General features: G+C 38.3%; 1 protein-coding gene across 1 annotated transcript in view; it reads left to right on the forward strand.

Moving 5' to 3' along the window:
- LRP6 (LDL receptor related protein 6) overlaps positions 1–27,935 on the forward strand; it is a 170,011-nt gene that overhangs the window by 106,106 nt on the left and 35,970 nt on the right. The window contains exons 8-12 of the mRNA XM_021092344.2: positions 14,631–14,847; positions 15,638–15,927; positions 17,949–18,175; positions 20,676–20,860; positions 21,515–21,841. Coding sequence (XP_020948003.2) covers positions 14,631–14,847; positions 15,638–15,927; positions 17,949–18,175; positions 20,676–20,860; positions 21,515–21,841 — 1,246 coding nt within the window. The remainder of the gene's footprint in view (positions 1–14,630; positions 14,848–15,637; positions 15,928–17,948; positions 18,176–20,675; positions 20,861–21,514; positions 21,842–27,935) is intronic.

Consider the following 27,935-nt stretch of genomic DNA (forward strand, 5'->3'; position numbering starts at 1 on the left):
CTGTTAAACTTTTTCTTCTCCTGTTTTAATATAAAACCATTTAATATGTAGGGAGATATTTTTAGTTTTAGTCTGATTCTTATAGAAATACCTTTTTTGTTCCTTTGGTTTTTGTATCCCTGAAGTAAGAGGGATTTTAATGTTTAATCTCCTTCTTGAGAAGAGAGGTCAACTTCTTTACAGTTGATAGCAATATTTAGTTATGCATGATAATTGCTAGTTCTTTATTGAAACATTTTATAATATTGGACCCTGACCTAGTTCTTGTTTGATTTTTGCCATTTAACTGGGTGACTTTAGATAATTCATATATTTCTGGTCTTTGTATTTTGGCCAGTGAGGTCGTTCGAGCCGGATTATCTTTAGGTTCCTTCCTGTTACATTTTCTGACGTTTTTTAATACTAACTGCATATCTTAGATTAAGAACAGATAATACATTGTGCCTGGGAGAATTGCTAAAAGGAAATTGATATTGCAGATGACATGAATATTTTGTTTTTCTTTAAACATTTCCTTATTTACAGTGCATTTAATTCCTGCTACCTAAAGAAAACTTGCCTGTTGGGGGTTCTGTATCTTTAGTAACTAACTCAGTTTTACAGACAGGAGCTTCTCCTGGTAAGCTATTTATTTAGATTTTGCATTGACCTGTATACTAGCTACTCCATTATTAACATGCGGGGTGGGTTTAAATAAATGTTTAAAGCTGTTTGAAGCTTGTGAAAAATGTAATTGTTAATGGAGTCCATTTAAAACTTTTCAGGTTATTTCCCTGAGGCTGGGCTACTATTAAACTTTTAAAAGGGTCATAGGGATTTTATTTTTATTATTTTAGATGGTTTGCAAAGGGTAAACAGTCTCATAAGAGCAAAGACCACAATTTTGGGACGTCTTAGAAGGGAATTTGCAAAACATTGAGCAGCTTTAGCTTTCTGTTTACAAATTAAAGAATGGAATTCAAGTTTCCTAATTCCTAATACAGTACTTTTTGTGTTGAGTTCTGCTGCCTCTTTTTTAGACTATTCATTTTGAAATAATTTCAGACTTGAACAAAAAATTTGCAGGATTAATAAAACTTTAACCCAGGTCCATTTTACATACTCATAGAGGAAAGTAACACTGATACCATTTCCATGATTCCTATTATATGTATTAATTGGAATTCTCCAGTAAGGAAGAGATAGCCCCTCTCTTATTTATTCAGTTATTCACACACACACACACACACACACACGAACTCACGAACACACACGAACCCATGGATATTCATTTTATTCTACAGGTTATATTCCATTATCATTAGTATATTGTTGCAAAAGTTATCCCAGAATTGGCATTAGGAGCTTCTTCAAGGTTCCTATGTTCATTTCACATGCCTACAGTTTTTTTTAAATTGTGGTTTTTAAAAAAACCCCAAATGTACCATCTTAACCATTTTTAAGTGTGTGGTGTTGTTACTATGTGCACATTATTGTGCAAGCTCTAGAACTTTTTCATTTTGCAGAATGGAATCTCCATATCTGTTGAACAACTTCCTCCCCACCAATAACTGCCATTTTACTTTCTAAGAGTTTGATTACTTTAGATAGTTCATGTAAGTGGAATTGTGCAGAATTGTCTTTTTGTGATCTTTATTTCACTTAGCATAATGTTGTCAGAGTTCATCCAGGCTGTACTGTGTGACAGGATCCCATCTTTTTAGAGGTTGAATAATATTCCATTGTATGTATATACCACATTTTCTTTTTTGTTTTAATGGGTATAATCTATTTTATTAACACTTAAAATTTCACTGGCAGTGTTAAATTCTAGAGCTTTAAGAGTGTAATGTGAAACAGCATAATGTATTAACAAAATTTAAGGGGTAGAATAACTGTACCTCTCTACACAAGTGTGGGGACAAGCCTTTCATGGCTAAGAGCTCAGGAGTCAACAGAGGTCCTTGGTTGCTAACATAATCTCCGTTTGACCTCAGACAAGACACACCAAGGAGTCTTGTCCATTTACAAAAACCGCTGATTACATTGACTTTAGGATCAACAGTAACAGGATTGGAAAGAACCAATTCAAGATTGTGGGGGCCGGTCTGAAACGAGCTAGAGCTAGGTTAGCTGGGAGCTGTTGCAGCTCAGGTCCAGGATCGGTAGACAGAATGGTTCATGAATTCTGAAATCACTGGTTCCCAAACAAGTTCCTAAGGTGCTTTTCCCAAACAGAGCACATTTTCTTTAACCATTCATCTGTTGATGGATATTTAAGTTGGTTCCACTCCTTGGCTATTGTGAATACTGCCACATTGAACATGGGTATGCAGACATCTTTTTGAGATCCTGTTTTCAATTCTTTTGGGTATGTACTGGAAGTAGGATTGCTGGATCATATGGTAATTTAATTTTAATTTTGTAAGGAGCCCCCATCACTTTAAAAACACTTTTTGGAACAACAGTATATGCCAGCTTTATCTTACTTGCCATGCCAAGGAGCTGTGGTTCTTTTTAAATGAAGAATAATATTTAAAAATCAATATCTACTCATGAGGCATGGTCATTGGTAGTGGAGTCATTTGCCTTTATAGTAAGGTGTTAGAGTTGATTTTTTTCCTACTCAGAATCCAAATAGAATATATTTTGGTTGGTCTTGAAAAGAATGGTAGGAAAGGGAGCTGTTTTCCCATTATATGCGAGTGTTTCTCGCATTAGGCTTTATTGAAGGCTCCAGGACAGTGGGGTACATAGAAGTGTGTGTGTGGCCGTTGAATAAATTGATTAAGATGGTGTTGGTTTTAATCATTATGATAACCTTCATCAGAAAAATCTGTTGTCAATTTTATAGTTTTCCCGAGTAATTCAGGTTTTAGAATGCTTTGGCCACGATAACAATTATTAGCTCTGTCTGTAAAAGAGCACATTAACTGCAAATATTTAATATTCTAAGCATGACTTCTTGAAAAAATATTATAAAACTACTTAGTGCAAAATGTGTTTCTCTTTTCATATTGAAAATCACTTGTGATTTACTCAGACATAGTACATCTTGAATTAGGTTAAAAGGCAGCTTTAGGTTAAAAGCTTACTGCTTTTTTTTTTTTTTTTTGTCTTTTTGCCATTTTCTTGGGCCGCTTCCACGGCATATGGAGGTTCCCAGTCTAGGGGTCGAATTGGAGCTGTAGTGGCTGGCCTACGCCAGAGCCACAGCAATGTGGTATCCGAGCTGCGTCTGCAACCCACACCACAGCTCACGGCAACGCCGGATCCTTAACCTACCTTAACCTACCGAGCAAGGGCAGGGATTGAACCCGCAACGTCGTGGCTCTTAGTCGGATTTGTTAACCACTGAGCCATGACGGGAACTCCCCTTGCTGCTTTCTTAAACAGGTGCATGGCATCCCTTTGCCTTCCCTACTGGGTACAAAACATTTCTCTTTACTTGTCACCCCAGTGAGATTCTGCATGACTGAAATGTTATTTCCATGACTATATATAGTTTTTAAAAATGCCATTTCTGTGAAATTATATTTTCTATCCCATGAAGTACATCAGTCAGACCCCAAAGATACCTATTTGTCTCTGAGTATATGTATGTATACTTCTGATTCACTCATTTTGGATATTGGCTGGAACATTATAAGAGAAATGATTTATTTGAATTTCTCTTTGGAACTTTATAGCATTTCCACTCTAGTTCATTTTTTTGTTGGGTGCCTGATTGTCCTGTTGTCGTCTGTTCTTTGAACGTGTCTAGTCAAGTGAAGTAGCATAGCAGCAGCTTTGGTAGTAGACTGGCTGCATTCCAAGATTTCATGGGTAATCCTGTCTTGACATTTAATGAGCTGATGAAATTGCTCAGAAACCTGGATGTGATGTCTACAGAAGGTTTGCCACTACATCCTCTCTGTGAAGATAATATTCTGGTTAACTCACATCTGTTTCCTGTTGTAGCCCATATTCTCAGTGTGGCTTGCAGTATTTGGGAATGCCTCAGAATGTTAAATCCATACCACAATGTGGTTGAAGCAGCTGAAACCACTGGAGACTCTGATTCAGATTTGGAGGTAGATTTTAGAAGTGACAGAAGCCTAATTTCACTTTAATTAAACTACTCTGAAGTAATACAGTGAAGCACAGCCTTAAAGAGTTGCCAGAAGATTTAATTAGTGCTGGCTCAACTTTTAAAGCATAAGGGTAATCTTTTGGAATCACCTAAAATGGTGCATTTGTTCTGGGTTCAGAATGTACAAGCAAGCTTTTACCAAGATTAGGTTGTTATTTTAAACATAAAGGGGCTTAAAACTGTATTTATAAACCTGGTAACCTGTCCAAAACTGTTGCTTGTTGAGTATGAGAAGTGTAGTAGTAATTTTCTTTGAGATAAAGCAGCATGTTCTTACTTCACTGTATTGCTTCTGCCCAGTAGAAAGAGATTGTGTGGCTGGTAAAAGCAATTTTTAAGGCAGAAGCCAGTTTTCAACTTTGCAAAAGTAATGGAAGGAAACTGATTTCAGAAAGTAATCATTAGACTCTGTATAAGGGAAAATATATAGTTCTTTAGATGTAGTCTCACAATCAGATTTTGTTTTTTATTCTATTTTATTTTATTTTGTCTTTTTAGGGCCTCATCTGTGGCATATGGAAGTTCCGAGCTGTAGCTGCCAGCCTATACCTCAGCCACAGCTATGCAGCATCCGAGCCACATCTGCAACCTACGCTGCAGCTCGCAGCAGCAGTGGATCTGAGAGAGGCCAGGGATTGAACCTGCATCCTCATGGATACTAGTCGGGTTCTTAACCTGCTGACCACAACAGGAACTCCTCACAATTTATTTTAAACTCTTGATCCCTTAATATCGTCAGAGAATTTTTATAAATTGCTTTTCACATATCAACCACAAAAATAGTATAATTTATTGATAACCGCTATTGTTATTATTCCCTTGGACTTGCACCTTATGTTGCTTCCCCTTTCTTTAAATTATGGAAAATTTCAGACATACATAAGAAGGAAGAGTAAAGATTGTCATGAATCACACAGCTTTAACCATTGTCTATCCTGAATGCTCTTAAGGAGAGAGCCAAGGAGATGGCAGATGTAGATTCTCTTATTAATATAAATGTGCTTTATAATACTTTTATTTTGAGATAACCTAAAAGAAATGAAAGAATTCAGGCTTTGTCCTTACTCTTACAAATCTCAGGTACTTTGAAATGTAAACTTGCAAACGTGATAAAATATGAAAAAAGTAGAGTTTTATTGATTTTTTTTCATGAGAAATTTGAAGTAATTGTAACCCATATTAGAATTAAGTATAGTATAGCTGAGGAGGAAGGAAAGACCAAATGGAAGACATTTGTTTGTGGCTTTACTGAGCCTGATGAGTCTAGGGCAACCCCGAAGGTCACCACGTGTGAGAGGGGATGGAGACCCTTTCTAAATAGGAGTAAATTAATTTTGCTGTGTGCTGTATAATCATCACCATGAAATTCTATAATCCTATATAGCCCACTGTGGTAGCCAGTAGCCACATACGGCTGCAGAGAACCTAAAATGTGGCTACTCAGAATCGAGATGCCTGAAGTATAAAATACATACTAAGATGTATTATGAACAGAACATAAAATCTCATTAGTAAATTTATAAAGATTGTACATGTTCAAATAAAAGTATTTTGTTTATAAGAGTTTCCCTTGTGGCTTAGCAGTAATGAACCTGACTAAGATCCATGAGGATGCCAGTTCGATCCCTGGCCTTGCTCAGTGAGTTAAGGATCTGGAGTTGCTGTGAGCTTTAGTTCCTGTTCAACCCCTAGCCTGGAAACTTTCATTTGGCTTGAGTGCAGCCCTAAAAACCAAAAAAAAAAAAAAAAAAAAAAAAGTATATATATGGATAGATAAAATGTATTCTTAAAATTAACTTTAACCTGTTTTTTAAAAATTTTAAATTCCACAAATGACTCACATTTGTGGCTTATATTTCTTTTGGACAGCAGTATTCTAGACCCAGCCTTGTAAAAAGCTACACAGTCAAGAATGGGAAGATAGGGAATTAAAGGAAGCAGTGTGTTTTACAGAATTACATTTAAAGTACCATGAGCACATCTTAATTACATTGGTTAATTTGAAATGGATGTGATACATCTAGCTTTAGTGTGCACTCTATTTACTTCACTACCCTCCCTCTCCGGGGTGGGGAGTGGGACAACTTATATAGTTTTTGCCTTTAAAGTGAGAGAACAAGGAATAGCTAGCTGGAAGGGACTAATACTCTAGTGTGTAAAGCTACAAAATCTTTAGTGTGTAAAGCTACAAAATCTTTAGTTGTGGCTTTTAGGGAGCTCTATTTGAGTTTCTGGACACCACCATTCTAAAGATCTCCTTAAGACCTGTCCTGCCAGATGTTGCTAAAAATTACATTATCTTTTTAACATGTCCTTTGCTTGTTTTTCTTTTTCCCAAGACCTTTGTTTGCACCTAGAGCAGCATTGACACCGATCCAAGCCCCAGTTTTGTCAGAGCACAGAGTGAAGATCAGCAAAACATTCACATCTACAGTCCTTTATGTGCAACTCTGAAATCCGAAAAACTCTCAAAACCAAAAGTTACATTTGTTAAAGTCGGGTGAAGAACCTGACTGGAAACAGTGTAAAACTAATTGTAGTCTTTATCCCCTTTGCGGAAAATTGTGTATGTTTTGCTGTAAAATATTAACATGTTTGGCATTGAAGTGCTGCCCTAGACCCAGGTAGAGGTGATAGGCTATGTGCATTGTATCAACCTTCCCTTTTTTGTGGCTGCACCCACAACATGCAGAAGTTTTGGGGCTAGGGACTGAACCAGCACCGCATCATCCACCTGAGCCACAGCAATGACAGCACCAGATCCTTAACCTGCTGATCCACAAGAGAACTCCCACAATTTTTTTTTTTTTTTTTGCTTCTTAGGGCAAAAAAACTTCCATCTGTGGCATATGGAAGTTCCCAGGCTAGGGGTTGAATCTGCGCTGCAGCTGCTGGCCTATATACCACTGCCACAGCAATGCAGGATCTGAGCCACATCTGGGACCTGTACCGCAGCTCACAGCAATGCCAGATCCTTAACCCACAGAGCCAGGCAAGGGATTGAACCCACATCCTCATGGATACTGGTTGCATTTGTTACTGCTGAGTCACAATGGGAACTCTACAAATTATTTTTATGAACAGTAAAGTGGTGGATGTAAGAAGAAAGGTTATAGATCCCTAGTGTGGCTGTTGTGGTGTAGTTGTCACTTCAGTGGCTCTTGTTGTTCCTGTGGCACAGGTTTGAGCCCTGGACCCACAACTTTGTGCCTTGGGCACAGTCAAAAAAAAAAAAAAAAAAGAAAGAAAGAAACCCGTATTGTAGAAGACTTTAATGTCAAAAAAATGTTAATGATATATAGTTAAGTAAGAAAGTAGATTTAAAAAAAACAAAAACCCAAAATGGTCTAAATTCTGAGAAAGAGATAGCCCCAAGGCTTTCAGAAAAGGAATTTTGGACCTTTGTTATCATCCCATAGGAAGTGAAAATATTTCCTTAACTATAATTCTGTATTGAAGATATTTATCTTCAGCAAAATCCGAACACAGAGACAGAGTTAAAAGAGGTCTTCCTGAAATAAAGCTTTCTTATGGCACTCTCCTTAAAGTACTTTTAGAAGTTTCTTATTTTCTGTAGTTTTTCTTACCTGTAATTTCATACCTGCTGAGGGGGTATCTACCTGATGCTGTCTTTTTGAGTCCCTTTTGTGTTCTTTCTGCCTCAGAGCATTTCTTCGGAGTCAGTCAAACCAGACATCCTTGACTGTACCTTATGTGTGTTACTTCTTTTGTTCTGGAAAATCATTTTCTCTTTGTCAAAATTCTTCTAATTCTTTTTTCCTCCAAATTCTTTTCATTGAAAAATATTTTATTGAAATATAGTTGACTTACAGTGTTGTATTAGTTTTATGTGTACAGCAAAGTGAATCAGTTATATGTATGTCTATTCTTTTTCCCATATAGGTCATTACAGAATATTGAGTAGATTTCCCTGTGCTATATAATAGGTCCTTGTTAGTTATCTATTTTATATATAGTAGTGAGTATATGTTAATCCCATCCTAATTTATCCCTCTTCCCTCCCTCCCATCCCCCAGTTTCCCCTTTGGTGACCATAAGTTTGATTTCAAAATCTGTGATTTTGTTTCTGTTTTATAAATGAGTTCTTTTGTATCATTTTTATTAGATTCCACATACAAGTGATATCATGATAATTGTCTTTGACCTACTTAGTATGATAATCTCTAGGTCCACCCATGTTGCTGCAAATGGCATTGTATCATTATTTTTTTATGGCTGAGTAATATTCCATTGTGTGTGTGTGTGTGTGTGTGTGTGTGTGTGTATACCACATCTTCTTTATCCATTCCTCTGTTGATGGACATTTAGATTGCTTCTATGTCTTAGGTCTTATAAATAGTGCTGCAGTTAACATTGGGGTGCATGTTTCTTTTTGAATTATGGTTTTCTCTGGATCTTTGCCCAGGAGTGGGGTTGCTGGATCATATGGTAGTTACAGATTCAGTTTTTTAAGGAATCTCCATACTGTTCTCCATAGTGGTTACACCAATTTACATTTCCACCAGCAATGTAAGAGGATTAAAATTCTTCTAATTCTTGAAGATGGATTTGAACTCCTAGTATTGCTACTTCCTCAAGTTTTTCTTGACTAGCCATAGGCCAGATAAAGGTATATGTATATGATTTTAATGTAAGTATACTTTTATCTCCTCAACTAGATTGTTGGCTGGAACAGGCCTTGTTGTAAACTTCTCAGTGTCATGTTTTTCACAGTGATTTGCACTTACTGGATGTTTATCAGTGTTGTTTGATTTTGTAGGGGGTAGGGGGAGTGGAGTGAGGGTGTGCTAGAGCAGCAAAAAGTATACTCAGGTCGAGTTGTCACGCTGTTTGGTCCTTCTTGTTTACTGTTGTAGTTGCTGTAGTTGTTTACTTAGATGTGCATCTAAGTAGCATAAGCAAACAATAAAAGTGGGGATTTGGAAATGGGAATAAAGCTGTTTGTAGCCTTACAGTTTTCCACAAGTTGCCAGGATACAGAAAGGTCTGTGTTGCTTTTATTCAGTTTAAAAGTGTATAGTTGTTCGGTCTTTTGTTTCCACATTTTCTTATATTTATTTATTAATTTTTATTCTGAAGCACTATATTTTACTAGATCAATTAAATATAGCCATTTAAATATAGCTATTTACTTTTAGAGACTAAAGCATTTTACTAAAACAATAAGGGGCAAGAACTAGCATTTACTGAGCATCTACTATACATCCGATACTGTGCTGTATAGTAAACATTCTTTAATCCTTAAATAATTCACCTAAGTGCTCTCTCCCTACTTCACATGTGAAAAGTTGCCTAAAGAGTATCTAGTGGGGGAGTTCCTGTCATGGTGCAGTGGAATCAATCTGACTAGGAACCATGAGTTGCGGATTTGATCCCTGGCCTTGATTGGTGGGTTGAGGATCCAGCGTTGCCGTGGGCTGTGGTGTAGGTCACAGACGTGGCTCAGATCCTACGTGGCTGTGGCTGTGGCGTAGGCTGGCAGCTGTAGTTCCAGTTTGACCCCTAGCCTAGGAACTTCCGCATGCTGCAGCAGATGCAACCCTAAAAAGCAAAAAAAAAAAAAAAAAAAGAGAGTATCCAGTGGGTAATAGAGCTTATATTTAAAATCCAAATCTGTCCCAATTCTGCAAGAATATCATTTGCTAATCATAAGAGATTTAGAGAGCAGAAGAATGAAGAATCAATATTAAATAGAAAATACTGAATTGTGTAAATCAGAGGGAACTTTTGACATTGTCTATTTGTTATTTTTCTCTCTGTGATTTTCAATTTCATTCTTTGCCCATTATTTAATTCATACTTAATCAGCTGTCTTAGTTGTTAATTTATCAAATGAACATATAAGAATGTTACAGGCCACATAGCTGAAAGGGGAGAGTTGGTTGATCCTGTAATATTTTTGAAGTAGAAATCTAATTTTGATTTTTAAAAAGTTCATTATTAGACAACTAGTTTATGCTTTTAGATCAGCAAATAAATTGTAATAGGAAGGTCAGTATTTGAGCGTCAATCATAATCAGCAAAAGTAGTGTTAATTTATTAAATGTAAGATAATAATTGATTTAAGGTAATACTGAAACTAGGAAGAAAATAAAATCAGACATGGTTTACTATACCATAAGCTTGTAGGAAGGTACTATTTTAGAGTGTTGTAATACAGAATATCTAGCTCTCTGATAGAATAGTGAACTCCTCCCCTAATGGAGAAGATAGGTTTCCTGTTAAAGTACATGACATTTTAGATGAGATGGCCGTACATTTTCCAGGAGATGCATTTGGAAAAACTGCAGTGAAAACTGATACAACCTTAAACTAGAACTTTATGTGTTTGTTATTTGTCTGTGTAAAGTAATAGTAAAGCCTTAAGACCTGATGGGCTTGTTGAAGAGTGTTTTATAGACAGATAAGGAAACCTCGGAAAATATCCAGCCAGGTTCGAAAAAGGAAAGAGGAGCCAGTGAGATAAAAAGAGATAGAAAGTAGTGCTTGTCTTTTATTTACTTATTTATTTATTTATCTTTTTGCCTTTTCTAGTGCTGCTTCTCTTGGCATATGGAGGTTCCCAGGCTAGGGGTCAAATCGGAGCTGTAGCCTCTGGTCTACACCAGAGCCACAGCAACTTGGGATCTGAGCCACGTCTGCAACCCACACCGCAGCTGACGGCAACGCCGGATTGTTAACCCATTGAGTAAGGCCAGGGACCGAACCCGCACCCTCATGGTTCCTAGTTGGATTCGTTAACCACTGCGCCCCGACAGTCCTTGTCTTTTAGAGATAAAAAGTAGTCCTTGTCTAGATAAGGAAATAAGATTAGGTTGTGCCACGAAAACCTGGCGTAGAGTTTCAGTGGGTTAAAAAGAGCCAAAAGGGAAGTTCCCATTGTGGCATTGCTGTGGCTCTGACCTAGACCGGTGGCTACGGCTCCGATTAGACCCCTAGCTTGGGAACCTCCATATGCTGCGGGAGTGGCCCAAGAAATGGCAAAAAGACAAAAAAAAAAAGAGGCAAAAGAACACAAGAGCAGAGAAAAACTGGAGTAGTCATTGATCATTTTCTGTGGTTATTTCATCTGAGTCCCAGATTGTCAGCTAGTCCTAAGGCATTAAGGGAATGAATGGTATGAGGCAGAGGCAGCTGTTAGAGGTCACATTTAAAGAGCATGGCAATAGAAACAGAATTATTCAACATTTAAATAGTGTCTTTCTAAGACGGCGGAAGTTGTGTTGTGTTAAAGGCAGAAAAGAAGGATGAAGAGGGAGAAATTGGAGATAACTGGGAAGGAAGGAAGTAGTATTGGGAAGTTCTTATAAGTTGGGGTAGAAGAAGATACCAGAGTCAGGAGAGAATCTCCATGTTAGGATGGAGGCAAAAGGGCAGAGTTTTTAAAAATAAGCTTCTCCCACCTAAAATAATGACTATTCTGAATTATGTCTAATAAAGGAAAGATTTTCACCCTGATTGCAGTTTCCAGGCAGTAATAAAATGGGGCCAGAAATTCTTTCTTGGAGCTCTGCTTTTAGGAGGGATCAGGAATGTATCCATTCTCCAAAAATAGGCGATGTGTGCATTTTTATATGGATTTAAAATTTGGGCAAGAATACCTTTCATCCATTAAGAGGGCTCAGCTAGGATCTGAGGATAAGACCTGTTATATATATTTTCATTTCCATTTTTAAGAAGGTTTCTTGAGTGTCTTAGGTCTTAGGAAACCTTTCTCCTTTTAAAAGTTATTTAAGGAGTTCCCGTTGTGGTGCAATGGTTAATGAATCCGACTAGGAACCATGAGGTTGCGGGTTCAGTCCCTGCCCTTGCTCAGTGGGTTAACAATCCGACATTGCCGTGAGCTGTGGTGTAGGTCACAGACGCGGCTCGGATCCCGCATTGCTGTGGCTCTGGCGTAGGCCGGGGGCTACAGTTCCAATTCAGCCCCTAGCCTGGGAACCTCCATATGCTGTGGGAGTGGCCCAGAAATGGCAAAAAGACACACACACACAAGATAAAATAAAAATAAAAGTTGTTTAACAAATTTATTGAGTTCTTTGCCAGGCTCTTTAATAGAAGCTGTGAAAGATATGAATAGATGAATTAGGTTCATGCTATTTTAGAGCTCACATTCTAGATAGATATGTAAACAGATTATCAACCCCTTTTCTCTGCTTAGTTCTTTTACTCTTAAACACAAAAGTAATTTTAAGATAAATGGTGGACATTGTAAAATATGTCCAAGAATAGTCTGTTGCGAGAAAATATGAATGTAAAAAAAATGTAATTCCTATCTCAAATTAAGGAGAAATTATTGACTTTAAAAATATGTTTAATGCAGTAGTTGGAATAGTATAATTCTAAATTCTTAATTCTAAACTATGTTTTTACTTTTTTTTTGGTTCTTTTAAGGCCACACCTGCGACATATGGAGGTTCCCAGGCTAGGTGTCTGTCTAATCAGAGCTTTTGCTGCCGGCCTATGCCAGAGCCACAGCAACGCCAGATCCGAGCCACATCTGTGACCTACACCACAGCTCACAGGGCAACGCCGAATCCTTAACCCACTGAGTGAGGCCAGGGATCGAACCCACAACCTCATGGTTCCTCATCAGATTGTTTCAGCGATTGTTTCGGCTGCCCCATGAGGGGAACTCCCTGTTTTTGTCTTTTAAATACATTCTATTCAAATGCAGATGTATTCATTTGGCATAAGTCCTGTTGTATCTGATAAGAATACATAAACCATTCAATTAACATAGTCTCTCTTCCATTAAGTGTTTATTGATATTTACAAGGGAAAATACAAGGACACAGCACAATTTTGCTTAATTTTTAAGTATTTTCTTTCCAAAGTTTGACTCTTTTGGAAATTCAGCAAGGAGAAAGAAAGATAATACTTGCTATCATTTCATCTAGGCTTAGTATTGACTTACATGGAATGTAATTTTATGGATAAAAAATTAATACTTGCATAAGATTATATGTCTGATAACTTCTTTTTAGATAGGTGAGTAGCAGATATTGTTTGCATGTACATGTTTTTAGTAGCAATAACATTTCTGAAGCTTGATTTGCCTGGCAAACAGGCCACTATTGCCTTTGGAATGGATAAGCAATGAGATCTGGCTGTATAGCCCTGGGAACTATATCTAGTCACTTATGATGGAGCATGATAATGTGAGAAAAAGAATGTATATGTATGTGTGACTGGGTCACCTTGCTGTACAGTAGAAAATTGACAGAATACTGTAAGCCAGGTATAATGGAAAAAATAATCATTTTAAATGAAAAAAAAAAAGGTAGAAATGGTCTCATTTGGGGACTTGGAAGTTGGTGCTTTGGAAGACTTACTCTGTCTTTTAGAACAGAAGATTACATGTTTTTGCAATGTCGGAGAAAGACACTGCCTTTTACACTTCTAAGGAAATTGTTGATGTTTATTAAGTAAAGTGTCAGAATGGATTTAATGATGTTGCTATAAAGTAATTGGACAGAGTTGGTACGTCCTAGTTACTTGAAACTTAGTTGCAGAGAGAGTATCTAAAATGTCATAAACTTCTGATAATTTTGCGATTATAGCCTTAGTAAGGGACTGAGTGATTTATTGAGAACTCTTAGGCGGGGTTGTTTTTTAAATTTTAAACAAAAACAGTGAAATAAAAAGTCTTCTAAGTAGAATGAGTCCTAAAAAAAGACATCAACTTGGTTACAAGTTGTATGACCTTTCGTTTTGCTTTGTTTGGTCTTTTTTTTTTTTTAGGGCCCCACCTGCGGCATATGGAAGTTCCCAGGCTAGAGGTCGAATTGGAGTTGTAGCTGTTGGTCTATACCACAGCCACAGCAATGCTGGATCCCACTGAGTGAGGCCAGGGATTGAACCTGTGGTCTCATGGATACTAGTTGGATTTGTTACCTCTGAGCCATGAGAGGAACTCCCTGTGTGACATTATTTGAATCCCAGTTTCCTTAGCTATAAAAAAGACTAGATTCTCAGGATAAAATGCGAAAACAAAACAAAATATGTAATAAAATAATGTGTGTGTAGGTACACGATAATTTTAAATGTACAGGTAAACTTAAGGTGATAATACTGTACTTTTAATTTTTATACAGTCATTTAATAGGGGAGATGCACACCAAATATTGCCACAGTTTTTAGAAGGAAAGATTATAAGAGAATGGAGAAAAATAGAGGTAAAATACAAATCTGTATTGAGAACTTGATCAAGTCCCTTTTGTTTATTTTTGTTCTTATATTTATTGCCTTGGGAAACTGACGTAAGAAAACATTGGTGTGATTTGAGAGAATCCTACCTCTCTTCTAGGTATATCAAGTATTTGAAATCATTCTCATTAAATCTGCATGTTGTCATTTTGTGAAAACATTGTAATAGGAGTAACTAAGATGACACTAAGGATTTTGATATAGCTGCAGTTGGTTTTGTTATTTTACATGTATTTGAAGAGTAAGTGCACATCTTTTCCTCTTCCTTCTCTTTAAACTTAAATTGAAGGTTATGAATACTGATGGGACTGGGAGACGAGTACTAGTAGAAGACAAAATTCCTCACATATTTGGGTTTACTTTGTTGGGTGACTATGTTTACTGGACTGACTGGCAGAGACGCAGCATCGAAAGAGTACACAAACGAAGTGCTGAGCGGGAGATCATCATAGACCAGCTCCCTGACCTCATGGGCCTGAAGGCCACAAATGTTCACCGAATCATTGGTGAGTCATTCCAGAATTCTCTTAGAGATTGAACCAGATGTGAGAAAGATGAAGATAGTTATCTTGTAAAGTCAGTGGTGTAAATTGTTGATGTTTTGAGGAATATAGAAATTATCTATTAAACCTTTTTTAGCTAGGAATGGCTTAGTACTCTGGCTACGGGGTTTGAATTGAAGGGCTAAACTTAACGCATGTGAGAACATGCCTGCACCCACCTTACATTAATGCATGGAAACATGCACTCATTAACCGTAGTGTGTGCGCACACAAACACACCTTCATGAAAAGAATTTCTGTTGTATGAATAGAAATTTACTTAAAGCTTACTGTAGGTACAAAGGAAAGTATTTTTCTCATGCTTCTATTCCCACTTGATCAGCAGGAGAGTTTTGACCTGCTTGGTTTTCACCTTGGGCCAGCTCACTCCTCCTTGGGAACCTGGTACTGCCCTGCTCCGAGGAGGTCACCCTACTGATGCCATCGTAGTGTGGACGTGTGATCAGCATAGTGCAGTACAGATCAGAACTCCCGGGCTCAAGCCATCCTTCTGCTTCAGCCTCCCCCGTAGCTGGGACTACAGGCTTGCGTCCCTGTACCTGGTCTTTTATCCCCTCATAATCCTCATAGTGCTTGTTTGTGGGATTAGAATTGAAATTCTAGATTTGGGAGCAAATATAATCCTAGGTCTTTGTGATACAAGTACTTAGTCATTTTAAGTTGAAAATGTGTTGATTGTGTCAATGTGTGTATCCTTCTGTGCACTTTTTAAATTCTTTTATCTTTAATTTAGGTTCCAACCCCTGTGCTGAGGAGAATGGGGGATGTAGCCATCTCTGCCTCTATAGACCTCAGGGCCTCCGCTGTGCCTGCCCCATTGGCTTTGAACTCATCAGTGACATGAAGACCTGCATTGTCCCAGAGGCTTTCCTTTTGTTTTCTCGGAGAGCAGATATCAGGCGAATTTCCCTGGAAACTAACAATAATAATGTAGCCATTCCACTCACTGGTGTCAAAGAAGCTTCTGCTTTGGATTTTGATGTGACAGACAACCGAATTTACTGGACTGACATATCGCTGAAGGTTAGCAAAGGATTGGAATATTAAGGAACTAGAAGGGAGGGTTTCTAGAATTTCTGAGTTCTTCATGCTGTGATCAACTTCTCTCACTACTTAATAGGCAGAGTTCAACAGAAACTCTAAACTTTTTAAAGAAAGTCAAGGGAAAGGCCAATTCAGTATTTTAAGTATCTTTTAGTGCAAGATACTTCGCTTGAGTGTTCTAAATCTGCAAGATATAAACTTCCTCTACTTTGTTCTATTTGAAGATAATGAGTGACATTTTCTGCTGTTAGAGAGTAAGCAATTGTGTGCTTCACATTAATGGCTTACAGAGACTATTAATTTGTTAAAATTTTTTTCTGGTAACCTTATTGAGGTAGAAAATGCCAGCTCAGAGTTACAGAATACTCCTGTCACCCCCAAATAAATACTGAGAAGTATACTAAGTCAGCAGTGTAGAGCTCTTGACTAGAAAATCTGGAGAACAATCTTTGCTTCTTCCAGGTTGTTTTGGGCTCGTTTTTAGATAACTTGTGTAAAATTTTGTCTAATATGCAAATATCATGGAATGTTGGAGTCAGAGTTGGATTCTGATGGTGTTCAATAAACTCTAAGTCAGTGAATAAATGAAGTAAATAAATAAATCTTGGCTTCTGGGAGTCCCACCTTGGTGCAACAGGATCAGTGGCACCTCTGGAGCACTGGAATGCAGGTTTGATCCCTGGCCCGGCACAGTGGCCTAAGGATCCAGCATTGCCACAGCTGCAGCATGGGTTGAAACTGAGGCTCAGATCTGATCTCTGGCCTAGGAACTCCATATGCTGCAAGGCAGCCAAAAAATAAGTTAATTAAAAATAAGTAAATAAATAAATCTTGGGTTTTATTGTGTGGGTTTCTAAGTTTCCTTATCTTAAAAATAGAGGAGTTCCCATCATGCACAGCAGAAATGAATCTGACTAGGAATCGCAAGGTTGCAGGTTCGATCCCTGGCCTCACTCAGTGGATTAAGGATCTGGCGTTGCTGTGAGCTGTGGTGTAGGTTGCAGGCACGGCTCAGATCTGGTGTGGCTGTGGCTGTGGCGTAGACCAGCAGCTACAGCTCGGATTAGACCCCTAGCCTGGGAACGTCCATGTGCCTCGAGTGTGGCCCTCAAAAAAAAAAAATAGAGGTAATGGAATTGTCGTCATTGCTCAGCAGTAACAGACCTGACTAGTATCCGTGAGGATGCGAGTTTGATCCCTGATCTCACTCAGTAGGTTAAGGATCTGGCATTGCCATGAGCTGTGGTGCAGGTCGCAGACGTGGCTCAGATCCTGCCTTGCTATGGCTGTGGCGTAGGCCAGCAGCTATAGCTCCAATTTGATCTGTAGCCTGGGAACTTCCATATGCCACAGTTGTGGCCCTAAATAGAAAAGAAAAAGAGAGGGAAATAATGCCTATCTTTCAGGCCTTTTGTGAGGATTAAATGAGAAAATATTTGTACACAGAGTACTTAAGGTAGTGCTCTGCCAAGATGTAGCAACTGTTATTAATAACTTGAATTATAACTTTAAACTTTTTAGGGAATTCAGAGCTGTAGTGGTAATGTTATGATAATAGTAGTTTGCATTTTATAAGGTGTAAGGTTATTGAGATCTTCTCAGATTGACACAATGGCATGGCATATGGTACTCTCAAGAACCTTCAGGAAGCTGACTACCAGTGAAAAGTCTACAGCATTCTGGTTACATCTTTTTCACTTGATTACTAATAAGTTTTAAAAGAATAGTCATTTCACTGTTTTACTAGAATAAATTTCTGGTCCTTAAGAATTTTAAAAATTTCTCTCTGAATTGGCAGTAAAACTTGAGGTCACAGTTGCATTTATTAGAGATTGACATCATTTTTTTTCTGTGCTCATAAAATATGTGAATTGTATTAAGAAACTATGCCTCTGGCTCTTCTGGATCCTCTCACCCAATAAAAACCAAACCACACATTCTTTCTGGATTGTGTTTTGTACTTAAGTCCTGTGACTTTATTGTTAATCTTATTTTCACAGACCATCAGCAGAGCCTTTATGAATGGCAGTGCACTGGAACACGTGGTAGAATTTGGCCTAGATTATCCAGAAGGCATGGCAGTAGACTGGCTTGGGAAGAACTTGTACTGGGCAGACACAGGAACAAATCGAATTGAAGTGTCAAAGTTGGATGGGCAGCACCGACAAGTTTTGGTGTGGAAAGACCTAGATAGTCCCAGAGCTCTTGCGTTGGACCCTGCTGAAGGGTAAACAGCTTCTTGTATGCATTCTTTGCAACTACATTGCACATGGACCTAGTTACGGGTTATATAGTCTTGATGTCTTAAACAATGCTTATTGGGAATCTGACAGCTAAACCATAGATAGATTTTATCTTAAAACCATTAGTTGAGATTCTACTGACTTAGAATTAATATTTACTAGCTAAATTTTAATTTCGTCTTTAACATTAGATGAAGAAAGGTTAGTAAAATAGATTGATAATTAAATATTAACGATCATATTTATATACAAAGTATACAGCCTTTTTAAATGTGTCATCAAGTCTGTATTTGCTTGCACCCTCTCCCAAATTACACCAGGTTCCAAACCCACTAAAGTAAACCCACTGAAATAATGTGTGCTAAGAAATAGCTGTACTTAAAAAGCTCCATTTTAGAATATTTGTTAATTCAAAATGGACATTTAGGAGTTCCCGTCATGGCGCAGCAGAAACGAATCACTAGGAACCATGAGGTTGCGGGTTTGATCCCTGACCTTGCTCCGTGGATTAAGGATCCAGCTTTGCTGTGAGCTGTGGTGTAGGTCGCAGATGCGGCTTGGATCTCATGTTGCTGTGGCTGTGCTGTAGGCCGGCAGCTATAGCTCCGATTGGACCCCTAGCCTGGGAACCTCCATATGCTGTGAGTGTAGCCCTAAAAAGACAAAACAAAACAAAAAAAGGGACATATACTTTGTTATTATTATAAGCTTGGGGAAACTTTGATATTAAACAGTTAAGTTTCTGATAAACTAGTTGTAGCATGACACGTTTTTCAGTGGTAGATGGTCCTTCTTACATGATTTAACAAGTTTTCAAAAGCCAGCAGTTAAGTAATCTGAAATTTAAAGGATAACTCCATTTTTAAAAGCCAGAGTTAACAGCGTGAACATATAAGCATATTTACCATATCTGTAATTAAAAATATTTTCCCTGAAATCAGTTGATTCCATGGTTAGCTTGTCAGCCCTGTAGTTAGAAGGCCATAGCAAAGGTAGCTTCTCTCTGCTGATGTGTTGTGATTGAGTTATGGTGATCTTTACTCTAAGCATTAGTTGCCAGACAGATAAATTTAGTAGTTGCGATTAAGGACTCTAGTTTATGTGACTGCTGGCAGCTGTGAAATTTCCCCCACAGTTGTTTCTCTTGGGCTCATGGGGTGTGCACGTGCCTCTCAGCTGACAAGTACAAATGCAAACAAAGTCCAAGACAACTTGAATTTTCAGAAAAGTGTGTTCATACATTGCTACCAGGTCAGCATCAGCTCACAAGTTGATGAGTGAAAATCTTACTTGGGTGTTTGATGAGATCTGGTACATGGAGAATTTCCCTAGTCCCAGTGTTCAGAGTGTCTCGAAACTAGTACTGTACTCGTTCAGTTAAAACGGCGGTTGGCTGAGATTAGCCTCTAGATCTAGCTCCACCATATGACTGGCTTGAAAATATTAGACAAATCATTCACATTTCTCTTAGTGCTTTGGCCCCCTCTCCTATAAAAAGCCTGTGCTATAGGCTGCTCTAAGGTTAACATGAAAAACTCAAAAGGGTAAAATAAAAGCAAAAGCGTGTTCTAAAATTTCACAGAGATTGTAGGAGTGTTCACTCCCCAGCTGACACATTAAGGAGTGGTTCATTGCTCTTATACATAATATTGTTTCCTTGGACCTTGTGACCAAACACTTTTTCAAACTTTCCTTTTTAATGTCAGTTAAAGGCTGTTAATTTTTACTTTTGATGTACTACTGCAGCTTGTTTTGGGGGGAGACTTGATTACATAAATTGAAAAGTAAATTTAAAAATTAAAAAACTAGAGTTCCCGTCATGGCTCAGTGGTTAATGAATCCAACTAGGAACCATGAGGTTACAGGTTCGATCCCTGGCCTTGCTCAGTGCATTAACAATCCGGCACTGCCGTGAGCTGTGGTGTAGGTTGCAGATACAGCTCAGATCGGGTGTTGCTGTGGCTGTGGCGTAGGCCGGCGGCTACAGCTCTGATTAGACCCCTAGCCTGGGAACCTCCATATGCCGTGGGTGCCGTCCTAAAAGACCAAAAAAAAAAAAAAAAAAAAAAAAATTTAAAAACTTAAACTACTTATATTCAGAAATACATACATTTTGTTCTGAAGTGAATCAGCTTCTGAGACCAGAGTTTTAATCCTTTGCTATCTTCTTGAGTATTAGTTTTATAAATGCAAGTGCTGCAATAAAGAAATCATTGGTTTGTTTCCAGTTTCTAGGTTTTGGATAGAACAGAGTCATTGGAAAGACTAAGAAAGCTGACTCACTTCCTTTTTAGGATATGAGAAAAAATATTTAGTTGAAGCTGCCAATATAATTTAAAAAAATATAGCTATGATTTTGCTTTACTAATTTTCTTGATTTAATGTGTCTTTTCTTTAAATTTATTTAGTTACCATGCATGAATGTGACCCTTCCTCACAAATAATCAAAAGTGAAATGTTAAATACCTATTGTTTTGAATTTAGATTTATGTATTGGACTGAATGGGGTGGGAAACCTAAGATTGACAGAGCTGCCATGGATGGAAGTGAACGTACCACTTTAGTTCCAAATGTCGGGCGAGCAAATGGCCTCACTATTGATTATGCTAAAAGGAGGCTTTATTGGACAGATTTGGACACCAACCTAATAGAATCTTCAAATATGCTTGGTAAGCTGTGTTCCTTTTTATTCAGACAGATGGTATATAATCCTTTGTATGCAAAAATCAGTGGCAGCTATTTACCATAGGTTAGATACTACTAATAAAAATTCATATGAATGTCTCAGTTCTCCCTCTGTCTGGCATTGTAGCCTATTTATTATTATTAGTGGGCCAAGTACTTGGATTCATCTTTCTTTAAAATGTGGAAATTTCTTTACTCTTGGGCTTAAAATGGAATTCATAACTCCCTAGATATTCCCGCAGTGGCTTTTTGTTCTAGATAAATGCAATATATGCATTTCCATCTTTTTATGGAAGGAAAAAGAGTTGAACTATAGACCTTGGTGGAGAGAAAAATAAAACCACAATCAAAACACCATTTACAGAAGTTTAAACAAACTCAGTGAATTTGTAGCTAGGATATTAGTTTGAGGCATGGTGTCAGACTGCAGACGGATTGATTTTAGAGGACTGGTCTGGTTTAGAATTGCTTTTAAACCAATTATTCTTTTACAGTTATTTAAATGTAAACAAATTGCTTACAAAAGTAATGTTTTATATGTTAACTTCTTTTCTTTTTTTTTTTAAACCAATGAGACTCTGCCATTCTCACATATTTTTTCCCTCTGCTTTTCCCGTCTGCTGCCTTTCCGAAAATAGGACTCAACCGTGAAGTTATAGCAGATGACTTGCCTCATCCTTTTGGCCTAACTCAGTACCAAGATTACATCTACTGGACGGATTGGAGCCGACGCAGCATTGAGCGTGCCAACAAAACCAGTGGCCAAAACCGCACCATCATTCAGGGCCATTTGGATTATGTGATGGACATCCTCGTGTTTCACTCCTCTCGGCAGGCAGGGTGGAATGAATGTGCTTCCAGCAATGGGCACTGCTCCCACCTCTGCTTGGCCGTGCCAGTTGGAGGTTTTGTTTGCGGATGCCCTGCCCACTACTCTCTCAATGCTGACAACAGGACTTGTAGCGGTAAGCTGCATTGTCACCCCCTGCACCCCGCAAACTAGAATTAGAGGACAAAGCAGGGTTTTGAAAACACTGTAGTTCATGTTCTTTCTAGAGGGAAAAGTTGTAGAAGTCCAGAGTTGATCATTTGCTTAATAGAAGGGAAAGGCGAAAGGTGGAAAAATGCAGCTTTTTGTTACCTTTGTTTGGTGATAATTCGTTGATGTTATAAGAAAAGTAGGTCTTATATCCTTGGGTATTAAATATGTATTGCAAAATTTGCATAGCTTCTTTGAGAGAGACAGCATGCATGTGTGCTATACATAATTCATACTTATTCGTCATAAAGGAAGGGAAGGACAGTACAAACAGTACGACAAAGAGAATCTACCAAATACAATCTCTTTGTCCTTTGAAGTTCATAGAATAGGCTAAAGGTGGAAAATTTAAGTGTGTAAGAAGCCAGGAAGAAAGGAGGAAACAATAGTAAATAGAAAAAGGAACTAGAGAGCACATGCTGTGAACATATGAGTGGTCACTACCTAATTCTAGCTGATGTTTTACCAGATCTTCTCATCTAGTCATGAATCCGTATTTTTATTTAATTTTATTTTTATTTATTTGTTTCGGCTGTAGTATCTCCTGATTTTTAGATGTTAGCAAGTAATACATATTAAACACACAATGCTAAGAACACCAAAACATGGTGTATAACAAAACATTGTTGACTTGGGAATCTTGATTAACGACTTAGATGTACAAGAAGGCCCATGTGTTGGTAGATAGGTGAGAAGAAATTTGTAGGTAAGATAAAAGAAATAGAGAATTAGATCAGAAAGAGTAGATTCGTGGGAGAGAAGTAGGTTCACAAAGTTAGAAGGTAACGAAACTGCTGTAGGATACTGGATATAATGAACTACTGAAATTACTTTATTCTCTGCCTGAAAGTATAAGAAGTCACATAGAAAAGGATTTAATATGTTCTGTCACGAGCCTTCAGTTCTGAAAAGGAAAGAACATGTGTATAGTTGAATGATTTGGAGTCTGTCACACAGTTTTGTGTTTTACAAAAAGAAGTCACAAAAATTCTTAACCCTTAATTTTTCTCATTTTCGCAATGGAAATAATAATATTAAGTACCTTGTAGGGTTGCTGTGAGAAATGAATAAGATATAATATGATTTGGGGTGTTCCCTTGTGGTGCAGTGGGTTAAGGGTAGGGCATTGTCACTATAGCAGCTTGGGTTCTGTCTGTGGCCCAGGAACTTCCACATGCCATGGGCACAACAACAAAGATATAACATGATTTAGTTGCTGTAGAGAATGAATTTGAGGAGGAAAACAGGTGGTAGCAGGAAAGTCACCTAGACTACCGTGATAATGCAGGTTGACCTGGACTGGGGTCATGGCAGTGATGATGGAGAGATGTTGGTGGATACAAGGTATACTTTGAAGTTAGAATGAACAGAACTTGTTAATGGGTTGTATATGAGGAAGAAGAAGAGGGAAGACTCAAGGATGACTTCTGACTTCTAGATTTTTGGTTTGAGCAGTTAAGTAGATAGTAGATGAAGGAAAGTTTTATTTTCAAGAAGAATAAAAGAAATCATTTTAAGCAGGTTTATTTTTATTTTCCTATGGAACATGGAAATAGAAATATTAAATAGGTAGTTAACTAGAAGAATCCAGAGCTCAGGGAAGAGAGATGAGGTTGGAGATGTAAATTTTAGAATTTCCAGCAAGTGTTTAAAGTGGGTAAGATTACTTAGGAAGTGTAGACCTGGGGTCAGCAAACTTTCTTTAAAGGGCCAGAGAGTGAGTATTTAGGTTTTGTGAATCCCGTAGTCTCTCTTACACCTATTCAACTCTATCCACTGCAGTATGAAAGCAGCCATAGATGATACATTTTAAAAATGTGGCTCGGAGTTCCTGTCATGGCGCAGTGGTTAACGAATCCGACTAGGAACCATGATGTTGCGGGTTCGATCCCTGCCCTTGCTCAGTGGGTTAAGGATCCGGCGTAGGTTGCAGACGTGGCTCAGATCCCACGTTGCTGTGGCTCTGGTGTAGGCCGGTGGCTACAGCTCCCATTAGACCTCTAGCCTGGGAACCTCCATATGCCATGAGAGCGGCCCAAGAAATGCCAAAAAGACAAAAAAAAAAAAAAAAATTAAAAAAAAAATGTTGCTCAGTTCTGATAAGCATAAAAATGAGCAGTAGGCCAGATGTACCTTTTGGGCCATAGTTTACCAACTCCTGGAGTGGAGAACAGAAGGGGTCTGGTAACCTCAGGAACTCTGGCTGAGGAGGGAAAGCTCGCCTTGAACACTGAAAAGCAACAGAGAGGCCAGAGGAGAACCCACAGAAGGTGGGTTGTACAGATGGTTGTACAGAAGACAAAAAATAAGGTTGTGTTGAATGCTGCTGAGAGGTTGAGTAAGGTGAGACATAAAATAGTATCCACTGGATATTGGGGTGGTTATTAGTAACCCTGAAAGAAGAGTAATTGCAAGTAATGGTGAAAAGTTGGAGTAGATCAGAAAGTAAATGGAGTAAAGGAAGGGGAGGTAGTATACGTATTATGGTGTCATCTTTTCCAAGAAGTCTGACTTTGGAAGGACAAAATGGGAGTAATAAGTGATGGAAGATGGAGACAGAAGAATGTGGAAAGACCTTTTGAAGTCTTTATTGTCTGGGCTGCTTATACCAGTGTGTGCTCGCTGATGAGTGAAGGCTGTGAAAAGTCAGTCACTGCTGAGGATCTCGCCTGTCTGTCTTGGGCTCTTTCTGAGATGATCAGCAGTGGTTTCCAGAGGCTTCCTGTTCTGTGCTCTTTTTGTAATGAGTACTCTTTAATATTTGTGCAGAGATGTATTAGATTCCAAGGCAGATTACGAGAGAAGTTTAACACTAAGTGCTTGGCCTCAAAGAGTTTTTGGCCATTGTATAATTTACTCCTTGACCTGTATTTCAAAAGCTAAATCAGATTATGTTGTTTCTCTCCTCAAAACCTTACAGTGGCTCCCATTTCACACAGAGTGAACACCTAATTCTGTTAATGGCCTACAAGTTCCTGCATGATCTGTACCCCACACTTTGCATTCCGCCTCCCCCCACCACCACCACAACCCTGAGTTTGCTTCTCTAACCTCAGTTTTTACTATTCTCTCTCTTGCTCTATGACAGCCATGAGCCTCATTGCTGTTTTCACATATGCCAATTAGTCTTACCTCAGGACCCTTGTACTGTTCATTTCCTCTACTTGGATTTTTTTTTTTTTTTTGTCTTTTTGCCTTTTTCTAGGGCTGCTCCTGCAGCATATGGAGGTTCCCAGGCTAGGGGTCCAATCAGAGCTGTAACCCCTGGCCTACGCCAGAGCCACAGCAATGTGGGATCTGAGCCGAGTCTGCAACCTACACCACACAGCTCATGGCAATGCCAGATCCTTAACCCACTGAGCAAGGCCAGGGATCGAACCTGCAACCTCATGGTTCCTAGTCAGATTCGTTAACCACTGAGCCATGATGGGAACTCCTACTTGGATGTTCTTCCTGCAAATATTTACTTGGATATACTTTACCTCCAAGTCTTTGCTTACCTCTGACCCTCACAATGAGACCTGCTCTGCCCTATTTAAAATTGCAAGTCATCTTTCCACCCTGTCTAGCATTGCCAGTGCCCCTTACTTGCAATTTTCCTTTTCCCCATGACACTTAATCTCTCTTTGATATACCGTGTAATTTATTTATACTACTATTTATTTTCAATAGCTTCCTTATTATTTTTATTGCTTATTGTCTGTTTAGTGGAATATAACTCCACAAAACAGCATTTTTTTTTCCTGGGTTTTTTCACTGCTATGTAGGTGCCTAGAGTAGTATTAGGTAAATAGCAGTCATTCAGGCAGTCACTGTTAAATGAAAGAATGAAAAAGCAGGGCAGGATTTAGGAAAATACATGTGCTCTTCCTGTCAGCAGCTTTATGGCCTGGGAAAAATTTGTTAAACTTTCCGAGCCTTTCTTTAAAAATTACTTAACCTTTCTGAGTTTGCTCGCCTGTGAAATGGAGGTGATAATTTGGGGGATTAGATGACATCTAGTATGATATATAACATCTCGGAGGTCCTAAATAAATGTTTCTCTTCTTTCACAGTTCTCTGAAATAATTTTATTTTCTTACTTTCAAAATCTTGGTTATAGTGCTCTCTGTAGCTATCATCATGTAATGCTTCCTCATTTGTTGTTGTTCGTGTGGTTTTTTTTTTTTAGTTTTTGGCCACCCTGCGGCATATGGAGTTCCCTGGTCAGGGATCAGATATGAGCCACATTTGCGATCTGTGCCATAGCTGTGGCAATGCTGCATCCTTTACCCACTGTGCTGAGCTAGGGATCAAACCTGCATTCTGGCCATCAGTCCTGTTGTGACACAGCAGAAACTCCTGTTCGCTTATTCTTTTAATGAATTTTTACTGAACACCTACTGCATGCTGGTCATTATTTGAGCCAGTGGAGAATGTAGCACTGAATAAAATAGTCATTAATCTCTGCCCTCCTGGAGCCTGCATTTCAGTGGGACAGATAACAAACCAAATAAGTAAACTGTATCATGAATTATATGGAGATAAGTGTGAGGGAGAAATATTAAGAGTAAGAAAGAGTGGGGAGGAAGATTGCGGTGTTAAATAGGGTCGTCAGAGAGGTCCTGACTCTGAAAGTGACATTGTCTCAGGAACTGAAGGAGGTGAGGAAACAAGCTGTGGATGTCTTTGAGAACACCTGTCAAGCAAGAGGGAATAGTAGATGCAGAGGCTCTAGAGGGGAGCATGTCTGGCAATTTGAGGAACATCTAGAAGGCCAGTATCCCTGAAACAGAGTGAATAAAGAGATTGAATCAGAGAGGAAACAGGAGACCAAGTTGTGTAATCCCTTGTTCATTGCTGAAATGATTGGACTTTGTGCAAATAGGGAAAAGATGTCTCCTCTGGGCAGATGCTGCTGCACAGGTGGTTGACTTTGCTAATGAAGTGTGGACTGGACTTTAGTCCCTACTTGGTGCCTTTGGCACGATGCACAGATGGCACAGTCAGATGTGGTTGACTTGGCCTTGTCGTTTATGCTGTTCTTTCACAAGAGGTAATACCTTCCTTTAAGCTTTGGGTGAACACTTTCGTCTTCAGAAGAGAGCTTAAATGTTCCCTGCTCCTTACACCTCATCCTCTTACTTTTGCATGTGGTTGTCTTCATTGTGGGAATGCAAAAGCGAGACAACCCGATAGGACAGTTGTTAAAGCATTCTGCAGGAGATGAAGGAGTGGTGGTTAGAGGTTATATAAATTATAATGGATTTAGGCTTACAAAATTATACATTCTTTGTCACTTTAAGCACTGGGTGACTTGTAAATAAGTCAAAACATCAGCTTCTTTGTAGAAATATTTAGCCAATTGGAATTGTTAATGTCATCCATAGACTTTCTGAAATAAGCATTTATTTGGAGCCATATTTGGCTTTGTCTTAACCTACATTTCTAGAATACCTAATTTGGATCTTATTAAAGGTAAAACTTGACTCAGAAAAAAGAAAAAAAAAAAAGTACCCAGTAAAACATACTAGGAGCCAAATATATACTTGATTAGTTATTTCTTAAGAAGGAAAATCTGTCAGCTAAAACTATGGGGTCATTCTTCTAAGTTTCATTGTATGTCTTAGTATAAGTGGTGCCTGTTTTGCTGGAAACATACAATTCAGAACCCTTTTTCTTTTTTCCTGATTTACAGGAAAGTTGTGCTGCCAAAAAATAATTCTTAAAAAAAAAAAAAAAAGATTTCAGGCTACTCTGTTGTGATGTGTGTTCTTACTACTTAAGGCATGGGTTCTGCTAAAATTGCTAAAAGCTGTTAAATTAGTGTGTTATGGACTCCAGATAATGGAGAGTTCCAGTGGGATCATTGGAATACTTTATAAATCTTCTAAACTAGCTGTGGTAGCTAGTGAAGAACTTAAAGCAGAATTTCAGTGTTGAGAATACCAAATTTCTTTGTGAGAACCAATGAGTTTCTTTGGGATTTAAGCCAGTGTATATTTGGGTAAATGTAAAGTCAACCAGCAACCACAGATAAT

The sequence above is a fragment of the Sus scrofa genome, chromosome 5, assembly GCF_054392235.1.
Source record: "Sus scrofa isolate SSC_HxYL_T2T_F1_AM1 chromosome 5, Sscrofa_HxYL_maternal_Yorkshire_Landrace_v2.0, whole genome shotgun sequence".
Taxonomy (NCBI): Eukaryota; Metazoa; Chordata; class Mammalia; order Artiodactyla; family Suidae; genus Sus; species Sus scrofa.